Here is a 19,444-nt window from a genome sequence, read left to right as displayed (position 1 = left end):
TGGGAAAGACTGCCATGTGTAATGAGCTGTAAAATATTCTTAGTAGAAATACTGCAAATTAAATCCTGATGGAGCAAATGGATACTCATAATTTGACTGGATTAATTTAAAGCAGAAAAGCGTCCTTTAACAAACAATGCAGAGTGAGAGTAACACCATTACGATCCTTAGAAAGAAAATCTCTAAGAACGAGAAGAGTATTGTCCTTCTTGAACTGTACACAGGAAAAATGGTCAAGGATACACAAGAAACTGCAAACATATCTGTTTCCTGTCTAAGGACTACAAAGTCTTTCTCAAGGGACATAACTACTGAAGCATTATATTAATGGAATCAAACAAATGCAAAGACAACAAGAACAGAGGTGGCTGATCAGGATATTCTGTTAGAGATATCTTCAGTCGCTGTTGGTTGATATTCATGGAGCATAAACCCACAAATATTCAATTAAGGAAACTGCGAAACAATATAAACATGGAAAGTGAACAACATTACTTTATTTTCTTAAAAGATCATATTTGGATTCTCTGCAAAGTGTTTAGCAATCTTTAAATATTCTTTCTTTGTTAAATCATCTGAGATTTTCCTGACCTCCTACGATACTGATAACTCAGCCCACATTGCAACTAAATAATGATAATTTAAACATGATTTTACATAAACAAATGGAATGAAATTTCTGTAGAACTGCCTTTTCTTTCCTCTTCAGCTTAACACTGAAGTTTTGAAATTTAAAGTTTTGCAAGGTCTTATGATTTAACTGGTATCAAGTTTGCTTTGGAATAATGAGAAAAGCTATTTCTCCATTCATACCACCAAAAATAATCTGTTCTGAGTAGGATCTGTTTCAGTATTCTCTATAAGCAGAGGTAAGTCTCTTCTGCCTCTTCTAAATTTGTTTGCTTATTTATTAGACATTTGCCCTTTGGAGTTTACATTTTTCTCATTTTTGGAAAAAAATAATTTGTTTTCACTCTTACAAGAGGTGTTTTCTGAAGTTCTATTATAAATAGAAAATTACTCTCTTCTCAAATATCTCAGAAGAAATTTTCACTTCACAGTTTTTTAAAAATTCACCTCATTGTTACACAGCAAACAGTAACATATAATTTTACTACTTTTCATCTTATTTGAAAAGCTTTCTTTTAAAAACCAGCTCATTAAATACAGCACTTTATCAAATCACAGCTGCAAGTTTCTTTGCTTTAACAGAAGTATATACTTGTGTCAGATAACTTTTCCTTATGATATTTATAATTTGCTTAAAATGAACTACTGGGTATTTTGTCTCATTAAAAGAGGCATTAGTAATTTGAACTGGATAAAAAGTAAGCAAATATCTTATTTCATGTGCTTTCTTGTTCTGCAAAACAGTAAACACTACAAGAAATATTATTCACTGCCTCCCAGTATATTTCAGAATCCTGTCTGCTGACAGCTGGCATAAGAGCACCAGCATCACACCAGTAATGACAGTGCTCTCAGTCTATCCACACATGCCAAACAAATGTAAAAAAAAATGAGCAGCAGGTACTGAAGGAGTAGTTTGACATTACCTGACTGCGAGCTGCTCTAATGGCTGTCATTGAACGGGATGGTCTTATCCCACCCACGTGCTGTTTCTGCTTTCCTTACACCTGCATTAAAGCTCACAAGAGTCCAAGGTGAGTTAGTTCAAGCTGGAAGAGGGATAGATCTTTCTTATGGCAGAAAGACTATTTGCTATTAGACTGACTTAACCACATCATCAAACCACAACCTGAGAATGCTGACAGAAAACAGATGTGACTTTCCCTTCTTCCACCCTTCAAATATTTTCTGTTAACTTGGTGAGATAAAATATTTCAGCATAAGTGAGTCAAGCACCATTTTAGTACAAGGGATGAAGCACGACTGTGCAACTGGAACTGGACATTCACAAATGGTATCTGCTGCCTCGCAGTTTACGCTGCTGGGGAAATGAAGCCTCAGTGACTGTCTACAACATGGAGTCCTTCTGCAAAATTCACTATCACAATATCCTTCCATTTCCAACAGCATCTAAAAGAACACTTTCTTTTTGTTCCGCGCAGTCATGCCCCATTAACAGTAAATACCACATTAAATCCCTTGGTAATCTATTTGTCCTTTGACAGACTACACAAATCTACTTGGAAAGCTTGAACAGTACATTCTCTTTTGCAGGGTTACAGAGCTAATCACAGCTCACTGGCAATCGGGATTTAAACTGAAACTACACCATAAGCCAGCAGCATCCACTCGTGCAACATGTGGTGCCAGGTTCCACAGGCTGGAACACGAGTTCCAATCAATGGCACACAATTAAGATCAAAGACTAGTTAGATGTTTCTTGATTATATACTTCAATAAAACTATCTCAATTTAATTTAATCATACATTCCGTTAAATTAAGGAGGTGGTGGGTGACAGCCAACATGGCTTCACCAAAGGCAGATCGTGCCTGACCAACTTGGTTGCCTTTTATGATGGGGTGACAACATCGGTGGACAAGGTCGACCAACGGATGTCATCTACCTGGACTTGTGCAAAGCTTTTGACACTGTCCCGCACGACATTCTTCTCTCTAAACTAGAGAGTCATGGGTTTGATGGATGGACCACTCGGTGGATAAGGAATTGGCTCAATGGCCGTACTCAGAGAGTAGTGGTCAACAGCTCGATGTCCATGTGGAGACCGGTCACAAGTGGCGTCCCTCAGGGGTCCGTGTTGGGCCCGGCCCTCTTCAACATCTTTGTCGGTGACGTGGACAGTGGCATGGAGTGCACCCTCAGCAAGTTCGCCGATGACACCAAGCTGTGTGGTGCCGTCGACACGCTGGAAGGGAGGGATGCCATCCAGAGGGACCTTGACAGGCTGGAGAGGTGGGCCCGTACCAACCTCATGAAGTTTAACCAGGCCAAGTGCAAGGTCCTACATCTGGGTCATGGCAATCCCAGGCACAAATACAGACTGGGCGAAGAATGTATCGTGAGCAGCCCTGAGGAGAAGGACTTGGGAGTACTGGTGGACGAGAAGCTCAATATGAGCCGGCAATGTGCTCTTGCGGCCCAGAAGGCCAACCGCATCCTGGGCTGCATCAAGAGGAGCGTGGCCAGCAGGTCAAGGGAGGTGATTCTCCCCCTCTACTCTGCCCTCGTGAGACCTCACTTGGAGTACTGCGTCCAGTTCTGGAGTCCCCAACATAAGAAGGACATGGACCAGTTGGAGAGGGTCCAGAGGAGGGCCACGAAGATGATAAGAGGGCTGGAGCACCTTTCCTATGAGGACAGGCTGAAAGAGTTGGGGCTGTTCAGCCTGGAGAAGAGGAGGCTCCGGGGTGACCTTATAGCGGTCTTCCAGTACCTCAAGGGGGCCTACAAGAAAGATGAGGAGAGGCTGTTCAGGAGGGCCAGTTGTGATAGGACAAGGGGTAATGGTTTTAAAATAGAGGGAGGTAGATTCAGGTTGGATATTAGGAAAAAATTTTTTACCATGAGAGTTGTAGAACACTGGAACAGGTTGCCCAGAGAGGTGGTGGATGCTCCATCCCTGGAGACGTTCAAGGCCCGGTTGGATGAGGCCCTGAGCAACCTGATCTAGTTGGAGATATCCCTGTTCCTTGCAGGGGGGTTGGACTAGATGGCCTTTGAAGGTCCCTTCCAGCCCTAACGATTCTATGATTCTATGATTCTATGAATTCCAACAAAGGGTATATATGCTCGTATCACACGATATATGACATCTCATGGAAAGAAAAAAAATGGAGTGAGTTGGATAAGAAGTTTGTAAACAACCTGACAGAGTTAAAATTAAGTTCTGGTTCATATCACTGAAGTCTCATACCAGACATGAGATGTGGAAAGGGCCCCACACCGATGGTCTGGTCTTAGTGCATCTCCCAGTTACAGGTATTACTGTACTGAAAATGCTGCATTTGGTCACTTTATATGTCGTGCGGATTAAATCTCTCACTGCCTGGTTGCCCTTATATTATTTCTGAACAGAATGAAGTATCAAAATATTTCTTGCTCTACGTTGAAGACACTAGGATTTTCTTAGTCAACACTTTGACATCGGCTCACATGCTGACTAAGCAGTGACCCCTTCATAATGTTTCCCAGCCATACAAACACACATATATATTTATCAGGAATGTCTTTTCCCATTTATACAGTAATTCAATATAGGCATCTGATGGCATAAAGTACACTATGAGACAGCCTGAACATTATATCTCCCGTAAATCAGAATTAAAATAATGAGAAACTATTACATTACAGAAAATATTCCTCAAAGTGTCAACAAAGGTAGTCAAAAGAATGACTTGTGGGTATTTTAATATAACCTGGATGCAGAAACATGGAACTGAAGGGTCTATAAACAGTGAAAGAGTCCAGCCTTTTACCATCATGACTATATTAGACAACCCCAAATGGATCAGTTTTATCTTAAATGTAGTGATATTGCTTGTCATTACTACTTACAATAGAAGGTGTTTCAGAATTTTTCTCTTCCTATAGTTAGAAATGATCTTTTAACTTCCAATCTTAATTGTTTCACGACCTTTTTATATCAGCTTGTTTCTGATGCTCATAATTTTCTGTAGCTTAAGCAGATGCATCCATGAACTCCTCTCTCTGAACAACACTGATGTAAAAAGCAGCAAACAGTAACACATGCAGTCTATGATACGGTGCAAAATAGCAGAAAAACCTAACATTGTTCAAAAAGCAGCATTTAAAAGCCAGTATTAGCAATAATAAGACCAACAATTTATATATTCTTTCAGATTTTGGGTTATTTTGAGATTTATGTTTTTTACAGGAGGCTACAGTTTTTAAGCAGTAAAACTACTTCTACTTTCATTAAGAATAAAAACGTGAAACATAGCATGTCCTACAAGTATTGTCAGTTTAAAAATTAGTTATTACAAAAGTTAGCAAATTTGAGGAACATCATAATTAATTTTTTCTCTTTTTGACTGGATAGGTATTTTCTAGTAATGGTAAAATTAATTATATTTTAATGTTATTATATAATCTCATAAAATTTATGTGAAAGTTGTATGAAAATGAAAACACTATTACAAAGAGTCATTGGTTGTTGGTTTTTTAAGTATAAAATGTCAAATATTACCTAAAAAATTCTTAATCACAAAAGTAGTAAGTTCTAGCTCTACTTCCTACTGTCTTCCTGGGATGGTTCCATATAGGATCCATCTGCCTTAGGAACGATTGGAGGTATATCAGACAAGAGTGCAAATCTATCAAATAGTAACTGTCACTACATAAAGGAAAGTCAAAGAGACTTTAATAGGGAGCCATGGATACCTCTGTTCAGCAAAACACTAGGCTGAAAAAGAAAAATTGCTGTAGACTCTGGGCTCTTTTGAGAGAGCTGAACAAGAATGGTCTAAGCTGTATATCAAAGTTGACTGTTAGAGATGAAGCCATGTACCAAAATATTACAATTACAGACATTTAACTAAGAGCTTCTCACATATTTTTGCCCACAGCCTGAAGAAATACTCAAACTCCAAAACATTAATATCAATCAGTTGTTCCACAATCTATATCTACATGACAAACCTGATCTAACTAAAAAGCGGACCTACTTGGAGTATGAGATTGGAAAAGACCTCTGAAAGTCAAAAGGTCCAATCTAAATTATTTACAGTTCTATACAAGCTCCTCCATCATGGTAAGAGCCACGGAATTCAGGCACCCAAACCCTCCTGCGAAGGAGCAATTGCCAGATCATTCAAGACAACTAGCTTTACTTTCCCTAAGTGCAAACTACTGTAGATAATTTGGGAACAACCACAGCTCTGGATGCTACCACTCTAAGTGCATGCACCATAAATACCCAACCTAGCTGTGTACTGGGTAACAGAGGAAATTTCTGATTTTGTTCATTCTTGAAAAGAAAAAATGTAAAATTTATGTTATTAACAATAATACAAATAGAAGTAATTAGCAGTTCAACACACATTATGATCTAATGATTTTTTTTATGAATAATCATCTCAGTGTTTAACTACAGACTGAACACACTTCTTTTACTGAAAAAGCAAACTAGAAGCAAGTGTCATTTCTATATCACGCCACTAGCCAACACATATCCTTTGACTTACGGTCAAGCCAGCATTAAGTTATTATATGTTCAACTTTACTCTCTTCTGAAACTGAAGAATTATTTAAGTAATTCCATTCACAATACTAGACGTGAAATACTTTCAATACAATTGGGCTCTTGCTCAAACAACACTGTGTAGTCCAGAATGGAGCTCCTCTACTTGACTTACACATTCTAAAAAGCTAAAAGAACCAGCAACAGCAAAATTTAAAGACTATCTGTGAAGAAGCCACAAGGTAGTTTATGCTAGCTTAGCAAGAAGAAAGTCAAATGCCAGGGTCGCTGAGAAGGGAGACTGAAACCAATGCCCACAGGCGTAAGACTGCACAATTGGGTTGTGCTTCTGCGAAAGGCAAATTATCTTCATCCTGCTTGCTACTGACTATCAGAAATGCAAAATAATGCTTGGATCCAATTATTCTAGAAAATCTTCACCTTGGCATTTAAGTCCCGCTTTATAACAAAAGACGAAAATAAGTAAGCATTCAATACTGTCCCACACAATATGCTTGTCTCTAAAATGGAGAGACAAAGATTTGATGAGTGGATCACTTGGTGGATAAGGAATTGGCTGGATGGTTGCACTCAAGAGTTGTGACAGCTTGATGTCTGGGTGGAGACTAGTGACGACTGGTATTCCTCAGGGGTCTATACTGGGACCAGTATTATTTAACATCTTTGTTGGGGACATGCACAGTGGGATTGAGCACATCCTCAGCAAGTTTGCAGATGACACCAAGTTGTGTGGTGTGGTTGATGCATTGGAGGGAAGGGATGCCATCAAGGGAGACCTTGACAGGCTTGAGAGGTGGGCCCATGCAAACGTCATGAAGTTCAACAGGGCCAAGTGCAAGGTCCTGCACATGGGTCAGGGCAATGCCAAACATGGACGCAGGCTGGGAAACGAGTGGATTGAGCGCAGCCCTGAGGAGAAGGACTTGGGGGCATCAATGGATGAAAAAACGAGTATGAGCCGGCAATGTGCGCTAGCAGCCCAGAAAGCCAATCACGTCCTGGACTGCACCAAAATAAGCGTGGCCAGCAGGTTGAGGGAAGCGATTCTCCCCCTCTACCCTGCTCACCTGAGACCCCATCTGGAGTCCTGTGTCCAGTCCTGAGGTCCTCAGCATAAGACGACACAGACTCGCTCAAGTGGGTCCAGAACAGTGCCATGAAGATGATCAGGAGGCTGGAGCACCTCCTGTAGGAGGACAAGCTGAAATTTGGGGTTGTTTAGCCCAGAGAAGGCTCCAGGGAGACCTTATAGCAGCCTTCCAGTAGCTAAAGAAGGCCTACAGGAAAGATGAGGAGGGACTCTTTATCAGGGAGTGTAGCGATAGGACAAAGGGTAACCATTTTAAACTGAAAGAGGATAGATTCAGATTAGATATAAGGAAGAAATTTTTTACATTGAGGGTGATGAGGCACTGGAACAGGTTTCCCAGAGAAGCTGTGGATGCCCCATCCCTGGAAGTGTTCAATGCCAGCTTGGATGAGGCTTTGAGCAACCTGGTCTAGTGGAAGATATCCCTGTCTGTGGCAGGGGGGTTGGAACTAGATGACCTTATGGTCACTTCAAACCCAAACCATTCTATGATTCTAAGTTAAGGACTTACGATGGAGAGCACCTGGGACAGTGTCTTATGATCTTCACATGGGAGTGCACTCTTTTCCCAAGCATTCAGGTTCTCTTGCTCTTAAGCTGCATGTGACACTCCACTAAACTTTTCGGCCTCTCCCTTATACAAGACAGTTTAACCATAACAGCCTTGTAAATCACTCACCTTTGACTGCACTGCTAATGCTGTGCTCTTTGGGTATATATGTGTCTGCTAATTTGCACCCTAAATTGTGACAGCCAGTAGACTACAAGATAATTTTTTTCTTCAGGAAAGCAAAACACCACGCACTTGTACTTTTCTGCTGTCTAGTAATCTCGAGGTCTGACTCAGCACAGTCATTCTTTGTACTTGGAAGTGAAACAAAAATTTACCGATGATCGCCACCAGATCATTTCTCTGCATTCTCCATAGGTCAACAGTTGCTGAACTCTGAGACGTTTATCTTTGTGATACACAAACAAACGTGCTCCACTAGCTCACATCGTAATTTCTGAAGTAGTGTGTTAGGAAGCAATAAAATGTTGGGAAGGTTGTTAACAGATGCAGTCAGCTTTATTGGAGAATGTTGAAAGTCTGACCAGTGCGCATATTTTAAGATCAAGAAAGACCTCTTCCTCAGAATCAAACTATACCAGGCAGGTAGGGGTGCATAACTACATCTCCTGTAGGATGTGCAAAGCTTGATTTTTAGTATCAAAGGGATCAAAACTTGTTGTGAAGAACTAATATCAAAATACCAACCTTCTCAAGACTTTTAGAAGGTAAACAGTGAAAACTGAAGAACCACCAGCTGCCAGGGACCAGCAATGACACACTGCTTGGTAACTTCTAGAAGGCAAGGCAGGTGCCAAATATGAAAACAAGGCAGGAAGGGGCAAGTGTCCTCACCAACAAGTGTCAGAGTCCCACAGTACCCACAGAAAGATGAGCTGGATAGGTCTGCTGACAGCAGCTAGGCTTAGCCAGAAGTCAAGATAGCCAGACAAGTCCATAATGAGGAAGAAGGTCTGAGATCAAGCCAGGAAGCCAAGTCAGCATGGCAGGGTCAGGATCAGGACCAGCAATGGCAGCCAAGTCAGTCACAGTGATCACCAGGCAGGTCCAAGGTCAAGAAGAAGGCCTGAGATCAAGCCAGGATGCCCAGTCCATGGATGAGGATCTAGGTCAGAGACGTATGTTGTCAGGCACAAGCATTGCTTCAACATGGCTCAGGCAAGGACCAAGGGCACGGCCGGAGTTTAAGTGCATCATCCAAGTGTAGAGGTCAATAGGTCCTTCCTCCTCCTCACATCTTTCACACAGCTCTCTCCTAAACAGTCTCAACCAAGGTTGCACAGCTGTGCTGCATCAACACTGACCTTGAGCACGAGCAGCTCAATCCCGCAGGAGTTCAGGGGGCTGCTGATGCACTCAGGGCCCTGACATCAGCTTTCAAAGGAAATACTCATATAAGAACCAAGGACAGAGCCTGCTGAACCATCAGCCTGAGCAGAGATTTTAAGTTTTCTGAGAGCAAAATGTATGCTAAGTGCTATTGGCACAACTACAGAACCATAAGAAAAAATGAGGTTTTTAATGAGCTAACCAAAATTGTAAAGTGCAAGTCTGACAGTTTAAAATGTCTCTGCACATACAAATATCTACTTCCAAATAGAGATGGAGCCGCATACTTTCATCAAAAAATAATTAACATAACGCTGTTGCAATCAAGTAAGATCTTCCCTTAAAACAAATTTTTGAACACATAAAAAAAAAAATCTTAGTATACTTAATTTTAAAAAATATTTTAAAAAAAATCATTCTTAATGAATTTTTAACAAATCATATAACTGAAAAATGAGAAAATCTAGCATTTCTTTTACTTCTGTACATGTTGATAGTCCATCCAAAAAAAATGATAAATCAGTATGATAGTTAATATATGATCCCATCATTTTGTTATAAACAGATTTTTCACTGTGTAACAGTAACGGGTTTCAGCTTCATGACTGTTCAAATCTATCATCACTGTCAGTGTCTCACCATGGAAACACATGGAAAATTATTCACTTCTACTTGCTTGCTTAGTGTTATTTACATATTTATTTATTTATTTTTAAGCAGCTCTCTGTGGTATCAGAGAAGTATCTGCTCTGGTGCAAAAGAAAGGTGGAAACATGCAAGTAGGGAGAAATGACAGATAATACTCCAAACTTCCCAGTCTCAAGTAACAGTGTTGAATTTTGGAATTTAATAGTCACATTAAAAAAAGATGTTACTAGTACTATTAATACCGGAGTGGAGCACTTTAAACTGCGTCTACTGAAGTACCTCTCTGCTTATCAACTCTGTCATCATCACGTACATCTAGAATCATAGAATGGTTAGGGTTGGAAGGGACCTCAAAGATCATCTAGTTCCAACCCTCCTGCCATGGGCAGGGAAATCCTCCACTACACCAGGTTGCCCAAAGCCTCATCCAACCTGGCCTTGAACACTTCCAGGGATGGGGCATCCACAACTTCTCTGGGCAACCTGTTCCAGTACCTCACCACCCTCAATGTAAAGAATTTCTTTCTTATATCTAACCTAAATCTGCCCTCTTTCAGTTTAAATCCATTGCCCCTTGTCCTATCACTACACGCCCTTGTAAAAAGTCCCTCTCCAGCTTTCCTGTAGGCCTCTTTAGGTACTGGAAAGCTGCTAGAAGATCACCCCGGAGCCTTCTCTTCTCCAGGCTGAACAGCCCCAACTCTCTCAGCCTGTCTTCATAGCAGAGGTGCTCCAGCCCTCGGATCATCTTTGTGGCCCTCCTCTGGACTCGTTCCAGTAGCTCCATGTCCTTCTTGTGTTGGACTATCTACTATAGTATTTATATTTTGTGCAACTGTAAAAATCTTTACAAGCTTAATCAAGTCACTTCTGACACGTGGAATTACCAATATTTAATGACACTGCAGTTTTCAACTATATTATATTTAAAATACTTGTTTTAGAGGCTTCATATACTGTCTAATGGTATATGCACAATTTCTAGATTCAAAGTATTTTAAGATATATAAAAAGGCTGAAGGATAATAAAGAATATGATGTTTAACACTTTCATATAAATTATGTCATAGGTTTTGCAAATTAAAGACAAGTTTGTCAATGCTCAACATAGCATTGCCATTCATCTTCATCCTGTTCCGTCTAGTTAATCTCTATTCTACATGGCCCTGAATTCAAAAGCACCCTTACCTTTTGTCTTAGTACAGAAGATTCAAAGTAGAATTTACTTCAAAGTTTCATTTTTGTCACTCTAAAAATCACTTTCTTTGTAACACTGAAAGTTAGTCTGAGTTCTATTGAAAATACTTCAGTGGTGAATTGGAGATATGAGGAGGAAAACCAGCACAGACAAATGAAATGGAACAGAGGAAATAAGGGGACAAGAAAACAGTTCAGATAAGAGACTAAACAAGAAGGAAAGGAAGGAAAACTCTTTTGTCTTTGATTAAGTGTTTGGAAAGCAGAGGGAAACATTAATTCTTCAGGAAAATAAATTTTCATAATTGTTCTGCTCAGCTTAGCAGTGTGATTCATGTACCAGTCCTTGAAACATGCAAGTTAAACCTTAGGTTCTTGTTTTGTTGCTTAGGTCCCTAATATATTTTGTATCTTGGGTTCTTTGGAAAAAACTGCCTTTTGGGGAGATGGAGGTCTATGTCTTGGGTGCAAATGACTGAATATGGCAGTGCTGAATAACCAACCATACTGCCAGCAGAAGGGAGAAGACAAGTAGGGTGGGAGTTTGGAGAAATGAAAAGAACTGAAGGCTGAAAAGTAGGAATGCATTGTTAACAAAGTGAGAGAGGAGATAAATATAATCAAAATCTCCTTTGAACCTGAAGAAGGTTACTGTGTTTTGAAGCTTTTATAGATACCTACCAACTTACTAACAATGAGAAATAGAAGAGTATTGAAAGTCTTTTAGTTACCACAGACCATTTTAAAAGTAACTTTACGATTACTGTTTTTCCAGCTAATCCTTGTTGATGAAATCATTATTAGGTGTAGTGATCCAGCTATAGGCCTGGCTTTTGTCAAATTATTCACATATATTAATTTTTTAAAAATGAAAAAAAGAATGTATGATTTAAAATGTCTAACAGTTCTGTTCTTATTATTAAGCTTAAAACCTTTGGGGATGTTTTTCCCAACTGGAGTTTAATGTGTAAGTGAAAATGAGGTCTATTTCCAGATATGCTGCAAACTTGGTAATACAGGGAGGGTCATCTACTGACACAGTAATTATTATCCTGCCAAGCAGAAAAAGCATGAGACTATTATTGCAAAATATTTCTCAAAATAAATGTTGAAATTACTTTTCTATCTATTCATAGTGGTAAATTTTGTCTTGCTGCCCATCTTCCTCAAAGAAAACATTTTTAAAAAGGTGATTTATACAGTTCACAAATATTTTTCTAGCTACTCCTCAATTTTCTATTAATAATTTAAATATGATTAAATGACTTGTACCAGAAGATAAGTAACTGAACATGTTGTTACTTGACAAACAGCCTAGTCAATATTTGTGTCCTAAACACAAGCATTTGACAGGATAACAGCTGTCATTGAAGTAACTTTCCAACACCACACTGGACAACAGAACTAGAATGCTTTTGCCCAGGTTGGTAGAGACAAATGTGCCTTAAGCTCCTGTTCAAACAGAACGAGAGGAATAAAGCAAGCGTGAATATCATTACAACAATCACAAAAACGTTCTGACAAGCTCAACTGTGATCTCCAGAGGAGAGGCTTAGCTCTTATCTTAGGAAAAGTATCTTTTTCAAAGGGATGAGCTAATACATTCTACCACATCCTTCCAGACTCATTGCCTTTAACGCTTCGTAAGACTACATAAAAAGTGAGAATAAACAAGAATGTATTTAAAACAGGCTTTTCACATTTCCAGATCCTTTTTTTACATTTAACAGCCATTGCAAACAGACTCTATTTTAGTAAATCCAAACAGAAATTTATCATTAACAAATCTTGGCCTTAAGAAGAACACGACAGTCCACCACCTAAATGTGAGCATTGTGCTAGATTATCTTCTTGAAAGACAGCGAAAAACAGGCAACAACAGAATAATATGAATTTCACATAGTTACTGATATCAGTATGTGGTATCTTTTCTACTAACCTTTTCAGTTACACTAGTTTTGTTATTCACCTCCTTGGTTTTGTTTGGAGTTTTACAGTATCCAAGAGGTAAGCAAACTTTTTACACAAATGTTGTTGTAATTAAACAGAGACCAGGCTCACTTCTGCTCACAGTACACATACAGATACTAGATAATATCAGAGATAACTTACTGCAGGCTGGGTGAACAAAAAGTTTGTATGAATGTCTGATTAGGGGATAAAAGAACTACTAGCCATTCTCTCATTCAAAAGAAATTAATACTTATCGTGCAGCTTTCTTGGCACGCGATTTGAGCTGAATGAGAACAGAAAATACCTCATTGTGTATTTTAAAAAGTTTTTTTTTCAAAGCAGACCTAGACATACCCAGTTGCTGAAAGAGAAGAGCCACACTGGTGCCTGTAACAGGAAGGCTATCATGTAGAGGAGTCTGTATCAGTTGTCGGTCTCCAGCTCCCAAAGAAAACAATTTCTGTAGAAAGAATTTTTTCTTTGAGTATAAATTTCATTTATATAGAATAAATGAGCTGTTGTCATACACATAAGTGATTCATCCTGCAAAAATTATGTATTTTGTATACAGCAGAAGTCAGTAAGAATAATTGAACTGACCGATAGAAATCTGAAATATAATTTGAGGACAATGATGCGTCTCCTGGAACGTATAATATGATAGTGCCTTTTGCATTTCCATTGAATTAGTTAAATAGTTATGGCTTTGAAAGAATTTGATATTACGTTTTTAGTAATACATTAAAAAACCTTCCAGAAAAAAAAAAAAGCAATGGTTTAAAACCTATTCAAATCAAAAAAATATATGTTGTTTTCTAACTGAAGCTCTTTGATATCTACTGTCCGCATGCATGTTTTAAGTATGAACATACTTGTAACATATGGATATTGAAGAGACACCTCCATTACTCCTATGTTCCTGCTCTGCATTTTAAAGTAGAATTAAATCTTCAGTTACCTTTCCAGCACAAGAACATATCTCCCTTGAGGGAGGCAGGAAACGGGAGTGAAAGGAATGCACTTGTGTGTCACATCCCAAAAAGGATTGTAACTGCAGAATAACCTTGCTTTCCTCTTGAAGTAAACCCACATGACATTCAAGCAGCAGGTGATTTCAAGCAGTTACCTCTAACCATTAACTACCACGGTGTGGGAGGCATTTCTGTACAAGCAGTAAGTGTGGTACAACTCCACTCTGCATAGCAGCAAAGATGCTGAATGTATGAAGGTAGCAAGCTCTGGTTGCTACACAGCAGATGTTTGAAACCAAACTGCTCTACCGTAAAACCAAGCAAGTCCCTGAGCAAAGATGCTCTTCCCCAGCACTTTAGCAGCACACATAGATGCAGGTCAATAACTAATAGTTGATTATTTCAACAGTGGATACATGAATAACCTGGGAGGCTCCTCAAGGACTTCTGTGAGTAAACATCAGAAGTGTGTTCCCATTCTAAGATACGTAATTCAGATTTAGCCCTAGAAGCATGAAGCTTAAGAAAGAAAACAAAAAAAAAACCACCTTAATTTCTGATTAAAATGGTAGTTTGACACTAGCAAATTTAACTTTCAACTGAAAGAACATTTCATTTGAAGAGAGAAAGTGGAAGGGAGAATAGCCAGAGGAGCATGACTTTTCCGCCCTCTTCTAGCAGACGAAACAGCCACTGGAGAAAGCTGTATTTATGCAGGGGGCGGGGAGCAGAGAGGACAGAAGACAAGCCAGAAGTTCAAGTGGATCACCAAAACCTGTAATATTGGTGTTCAAACACAACTGGAAAAGAGGCTTTCTGATAAGGAGATATGAGCCAATTACTCCCCTTCAAAACCAAAATGCTTGGGATGCAAAAACAGAGACATGGTTTCCTGGAGAGCAATAGGGTAGATCTTGACTAAGCTGAGAGGACATTTTGCCACTTATAGCACTAAGAGAAATTCCAAAGCAGCCAGGGCTATAGGAAAAAGAGAAAAGAATCAGAAATTTGCAGGATTTCAAGAAGGCTGATAATCCATAGGTTGGTTAGATATTGTGAGCAAATGCGTATGAAATCAACTTTAAAACATTTGCTTACTGAGTTTCCAGGTATGCTTCATGATAAGGACTACAATTTCCTAATAGTGAAGGCCAAGCAAACAAGACCAAACTGGCTTGTCAGAAATCCATGCATGTATAGGAACAATTTATTTAAAATAAATCAACAAACAAACCTGACCACCTGCTCACAGAAGGCACAGGTAAAAAGCAGAAAGAAGTTTATTGGCTGGAAATTTTTTTTTCTTATTTTTGAATGCATAGGCTACCTGGAATATTTAATTACCTCTGAGAAAACCATGTCCAAGTTACTTTTTTGGCATTTTTTGTAAATTTTATGAAAACAGAAACTTAAAAGAGTTACCAAAGACAAGACCAGTGGAATCCTGAACTGCATCAAGGAAGAGATACAGATAAATGAACTAAAGTGAAGGACATTTAAAATATGGTGAAGAAAAAAAGCCTTTAAAAAAAAAATCTGTAGCAAGCAGAAATATTCCTGAACGCACATTATTATTAAAAACTAAGCTTATACAAACTGCTTGATTTGTTACTGTGCCTTGTAAAAAGCCAACTCAGTGACAAAATTAACCCTTTGACCTCATCCTGGAATGGAATTTTTGCTGTCTTTAGAAGATAGGCCACAGGGAAAGCACTCACAGGCCACAGGGAAAGCACTCAGCTGAACTATGATCTTTTTTTCTTCAAAAATATTTCAAGAATTTATTTTTTGTTTTCTTCACAAATTAAATTAACTGGAAAAATACCCTTTTTCTCCATTTACCTGCGACCCTCCAGAAGCAGGGACAAGGCATGAACACAGATTTGCAATGAGAGTCTCCAATGACACGTTCAGGCTGTCCACATACACAGTATAGATCAGGCCAAGGCAAGCCTAGAAAGGTAGACAAAATAGATTAGACTGCTATACAGGGAAGGCAGACAGATGTCAAATTACTTAAAGACCTATGTATGTACCTTTTTGAAAATCAGTGTGTCTTAATAGTTATTAATGTAGTACTTTCCTACCAAAGACAAAGCAATTTGCTACAGATGCAATCATTCATTTAAAAAAACTAATTTGGCTATTTAGAAGGGATGTATGTGCTGGCACGTGTAGATACACTTTTTTTTCAAAAAGAAATGTTTAATATTTGTGCTTTGTTCACTATACAAAAAGTACTTAACTACACGTTAGTTTTAAAAACTATGAAATCAACATAGCTTTATTTGTGCTTTGAATTCTACAGATTTACACCTGACTGGTTTCCAGAGCAGAATACTGATGAATCAATGAGCTTTTGAGGCTAGCTTTAAGACTAGTATCAAGAATCAACAATTCCATATGTTATTTAACTTAGATTCTTTATTTTATTATTTCAGTATAAATAGATTTTGAAATTAACACTATATTAATACTTCAGAATTTCCCTTTTCTTTTTTGTATGGATTCAATTTTGATTGAGAAATCATATAGCTTTATTGTTTTTACTAATAATTTAACGTAAGATGATTTAACATCACATTCTAAGAAGCATTTGGAAAAAAAGAAGTAAATAACTTTGCTCCACAGCATCATTTTGGTGCCTTTTAACTGCTCTAATTTTGATAACTCAGCAAATATTTTAGGAATTCTCTTAGAAATAATTCCAACAGTAACTTTTCATATAACACATAGTTAAGCTGTGAAACTCCTTGCCATGGGTTGTAAATTCTAAGCGTTAAGAAACTGGACAAATTATATGAAAAAACCCACACAACTGACACCTCTGGTTCAGGATGTCATTTAACTATAATTCACACTGAATTAGGAAAGTATTTTGTGGAATTCTTTCCACAGCCTGCCCTATTCTTACATACTTTGCTTTGCATTCGCTACAGGCCACTAGCGAATATACTGTGCTATGTGGACTTTGAATCTCACTCAGTACAGTCATTCTTAATGTCTAATGACAACTTAACTGTTGAATGATCGCCTCGCTTGATCTGTAAACTGAACTATATTTGTTTCTCTCAATATGTATTAGCTTAAGAATAATTAAAGTTTTTCATTTATCTCAGATCAGCCATATTTCCTCATCTGAAAGCTATCCAAGATCCTAAATCTCCGTCATGCATCTTAATTTGATCTGGAAGAGGCTCTGACATTTTGCCTTACCTATGGAGGAAAACCAGGATTTCACTATTAATTTAGCATTATATATTTATTCAAATACTGTTAATGTGTTGGTTTTACCTGAGCAAGTCTGCTTTTGTCATAATAATTCCCTTCATTTGAGGGAATTGAGCCCAGAAAAATCTCTATTTCATCTTCTACATAGATTGAAAACTGCTTGGAGTGTAAAAAAACACTGCTTCAACCTATAGCCTAGGGGCTATTTACTGTCATAGACATTGAATTTTATCTAGTTCAATCTAAGCCTGCTTTTGCTTTTAAATTCCCAAATCAATTGTGAGATGTTTTAAATCAAGCGTACTGTCACTGCTACTCATTAAAAACAGATTCGTCTGCTGACATATATTATAAATGGCAATTGCAAGTTCTTTACCCTGAAAATTTCTGGATAATCTAGTCTGGACACCAACACCAGACTCTTAGGAGCAAACACTTCTGCAGGCGGAATTAAACCAGACTCCTCTTCACCTTCAATTTCTTTTGTTCCCTTGAAAACAGAAACACTTCAATTAATAAGCAGAAAGAAACCTCAAACTAAAAAGTTAGCATTCTTACAAAAGTTAATATTTTTCAGAACTTTAGAAAAGAAAATGAATGCATTACTTGAAACTGCTAACAAAGTCAACTAACAGGAGAACATTCCAATGGTTGTCTGCATTCCCTAAAAGCTTCTAGATGTAGTTCAACTTGTTAAAACTCATGTGGGAAGTTGTGCATCAACGTATCTAAAATAAAGGTCTCTGAGACAGCAGTTTAGCAGGACAATATTTCACATTAAACACTCCCTGTTTCATATTTTAGATAGTGAAGTAGATTATAGAATGGGATCCTTTCACATCGAAGCGTTAGCTGATTTACAATCAACCATACTCCAAATATAGGAATACCATATTTCACAGAAGAATTTGATTGTCCTAATCATATTCATACAGTTCAATTTCTTACAGAATTTCCACTGATGTTACTGCTAAAATTATCTATAAAGTCATCTCCAGTCTGACCCAGTGTATTAGGAATCTAAGGGAATTTCTTCACAAGAAAAGTAGTTCAGATTTCTCAAAAAATTCCTCAAACGTATGAATCACTAAGTTTCTGGGTAAAAAAAAAAAATGAGAAAGGTATAATGCAAATAAACTTGCGGTTGTTCACAATATTGTGCAAGTTGCTATAATCTCCTTGCCAGCGCTTACTATTCAATCACAAATATTTTATTATTCATGGCCAAAACTAAAGATGTCACTAAATACTTTCATTGCTAAAATTCCACACATTCTTTAACAAATTAATTAACTGATTAAGCTTCCAAATGACAGAAATTCTGCGCTTTCCAATTTTTGCATGTAATTCTCTCCACTCCCATACCACTTATCAAATTTCTGAGTATTTTATTTGTTCCTCTGACTGAGCATTCTTCTAAGAAACAATCATTGTATTATCTTAATTAGGAATAAAAGAAAAATTACTTCCCTTTCCCTCTAACAACATGAAATATCTGCTTTCTATTTCTGTCCTGTTACTAGTCGTCATTTCAGTTTATTTAAAAAAAAATAAATCCAACATTACTTTTCTATTAAATAGAAGAAACTTGATAGAAATTATCTTAAATGTCAGGAATGCTGCAAGTTCATGAGCTTTATTTCACAACCTCAATTCAGAATGTATGGTCTCTTTAAGCAAACGCATGTATCGAAATAAAAGCAGCTAAAACAATGATACTTAAAAAGCTGGCTTAATAAATGCTTTTAATTATGAAAAATATTTAGTCACTATAAGCTTCATATGGGAAATTTATTGATAGGGGTGCACAATCAAAAAAGTTTGGACACCACCACCCTACAGCATAACTGTTCCTCTAGTAGGAAACTAAACACGTTCCTTCAAAAGCACTTGCTGCTTTAACTAACCCAAGTGACTTTCTACTTAAACAAAACACATAATAACAAGTCTTATTCTGTCCAGTCCTGTCCACACAGTCCTGTGTGCCTTGGTCAGAGTCAAATGGTGGCAGCAGAAGACAGTAGCTATCAAGTAGCAATCATCATCATCATCTGTGAACCACTTATCATTTTGGCCTTCAAACCAAGACCTGTGTTTTATTATATAAACGCTCTCCTCAGTTCTAGGACCAAACTGAAAAGGTCACTGAAAAGGTCCAGTAGCAGGCTATCAGCTAGAAGCTGCACTGACAACTATAAGGTAATAAAGAGCTACTTCCTAACCTGACCCACAGGTGAAGGTTTCTACATTAGAGCCTTTGCCCACTGCTCTTCCATCCATAAAATCAGAGATGGCCTTTCAGGC

The 19,444-nt window shown here is 38.0% G+C and overlaps 1 protein-coding gene across 1 annotated transcript in view; it reads right to left on the bottom strand.

Annotated features, from left to right (window-relative positions):
- The window catches only part of SBF2 (SET binding factor 2), a 282,057-nt gene that overhangs the window by 130,177 nt on the left and 132,436 nt on the right, over positions 1-19,444 (bottom strand). The window contains exons 4-6 of the mRNA XM_086612941.1: positions 17,517-17,630; positions 15,752-15,862; positions 13,293-13,398 (exon numbers count right to left, since the gene is read on the bottom strand). Of these exons, the coding sequence (XP_086469067.1) occupies positions 13,293-13,398; positions 15,752-15,862; positions 17,517-17,630 (331 nt within the window). The remainder of the gene's footprint in view (positions 1-13,292; positions 13,399-15,751; positions 15,863-17,516; positions 17,631-19,444) is intronic.

The sequence above is a fragment of the Tauraco erythrolophus genome, chromosome 6, assembly GCF_009769465.1.
Source record: "Tauraco erythrolophus isolate bTauEry1 chromosome 6, bTauEry1.pri, whole genome shotgun sequence".
NCBI classification, from domain to species: domain Eukaryota; kingdom Metazoa; phylum Chordata; class Aves; order Musophagiformes; family Musophagidae; genus Tauraco; species Tauraco erythrolophus.
The sequence above is the reverse complement of the archived record's forward strand: the minus strand, read 5'-3'. Positions and strand labels throughout refer to the sequence as shown.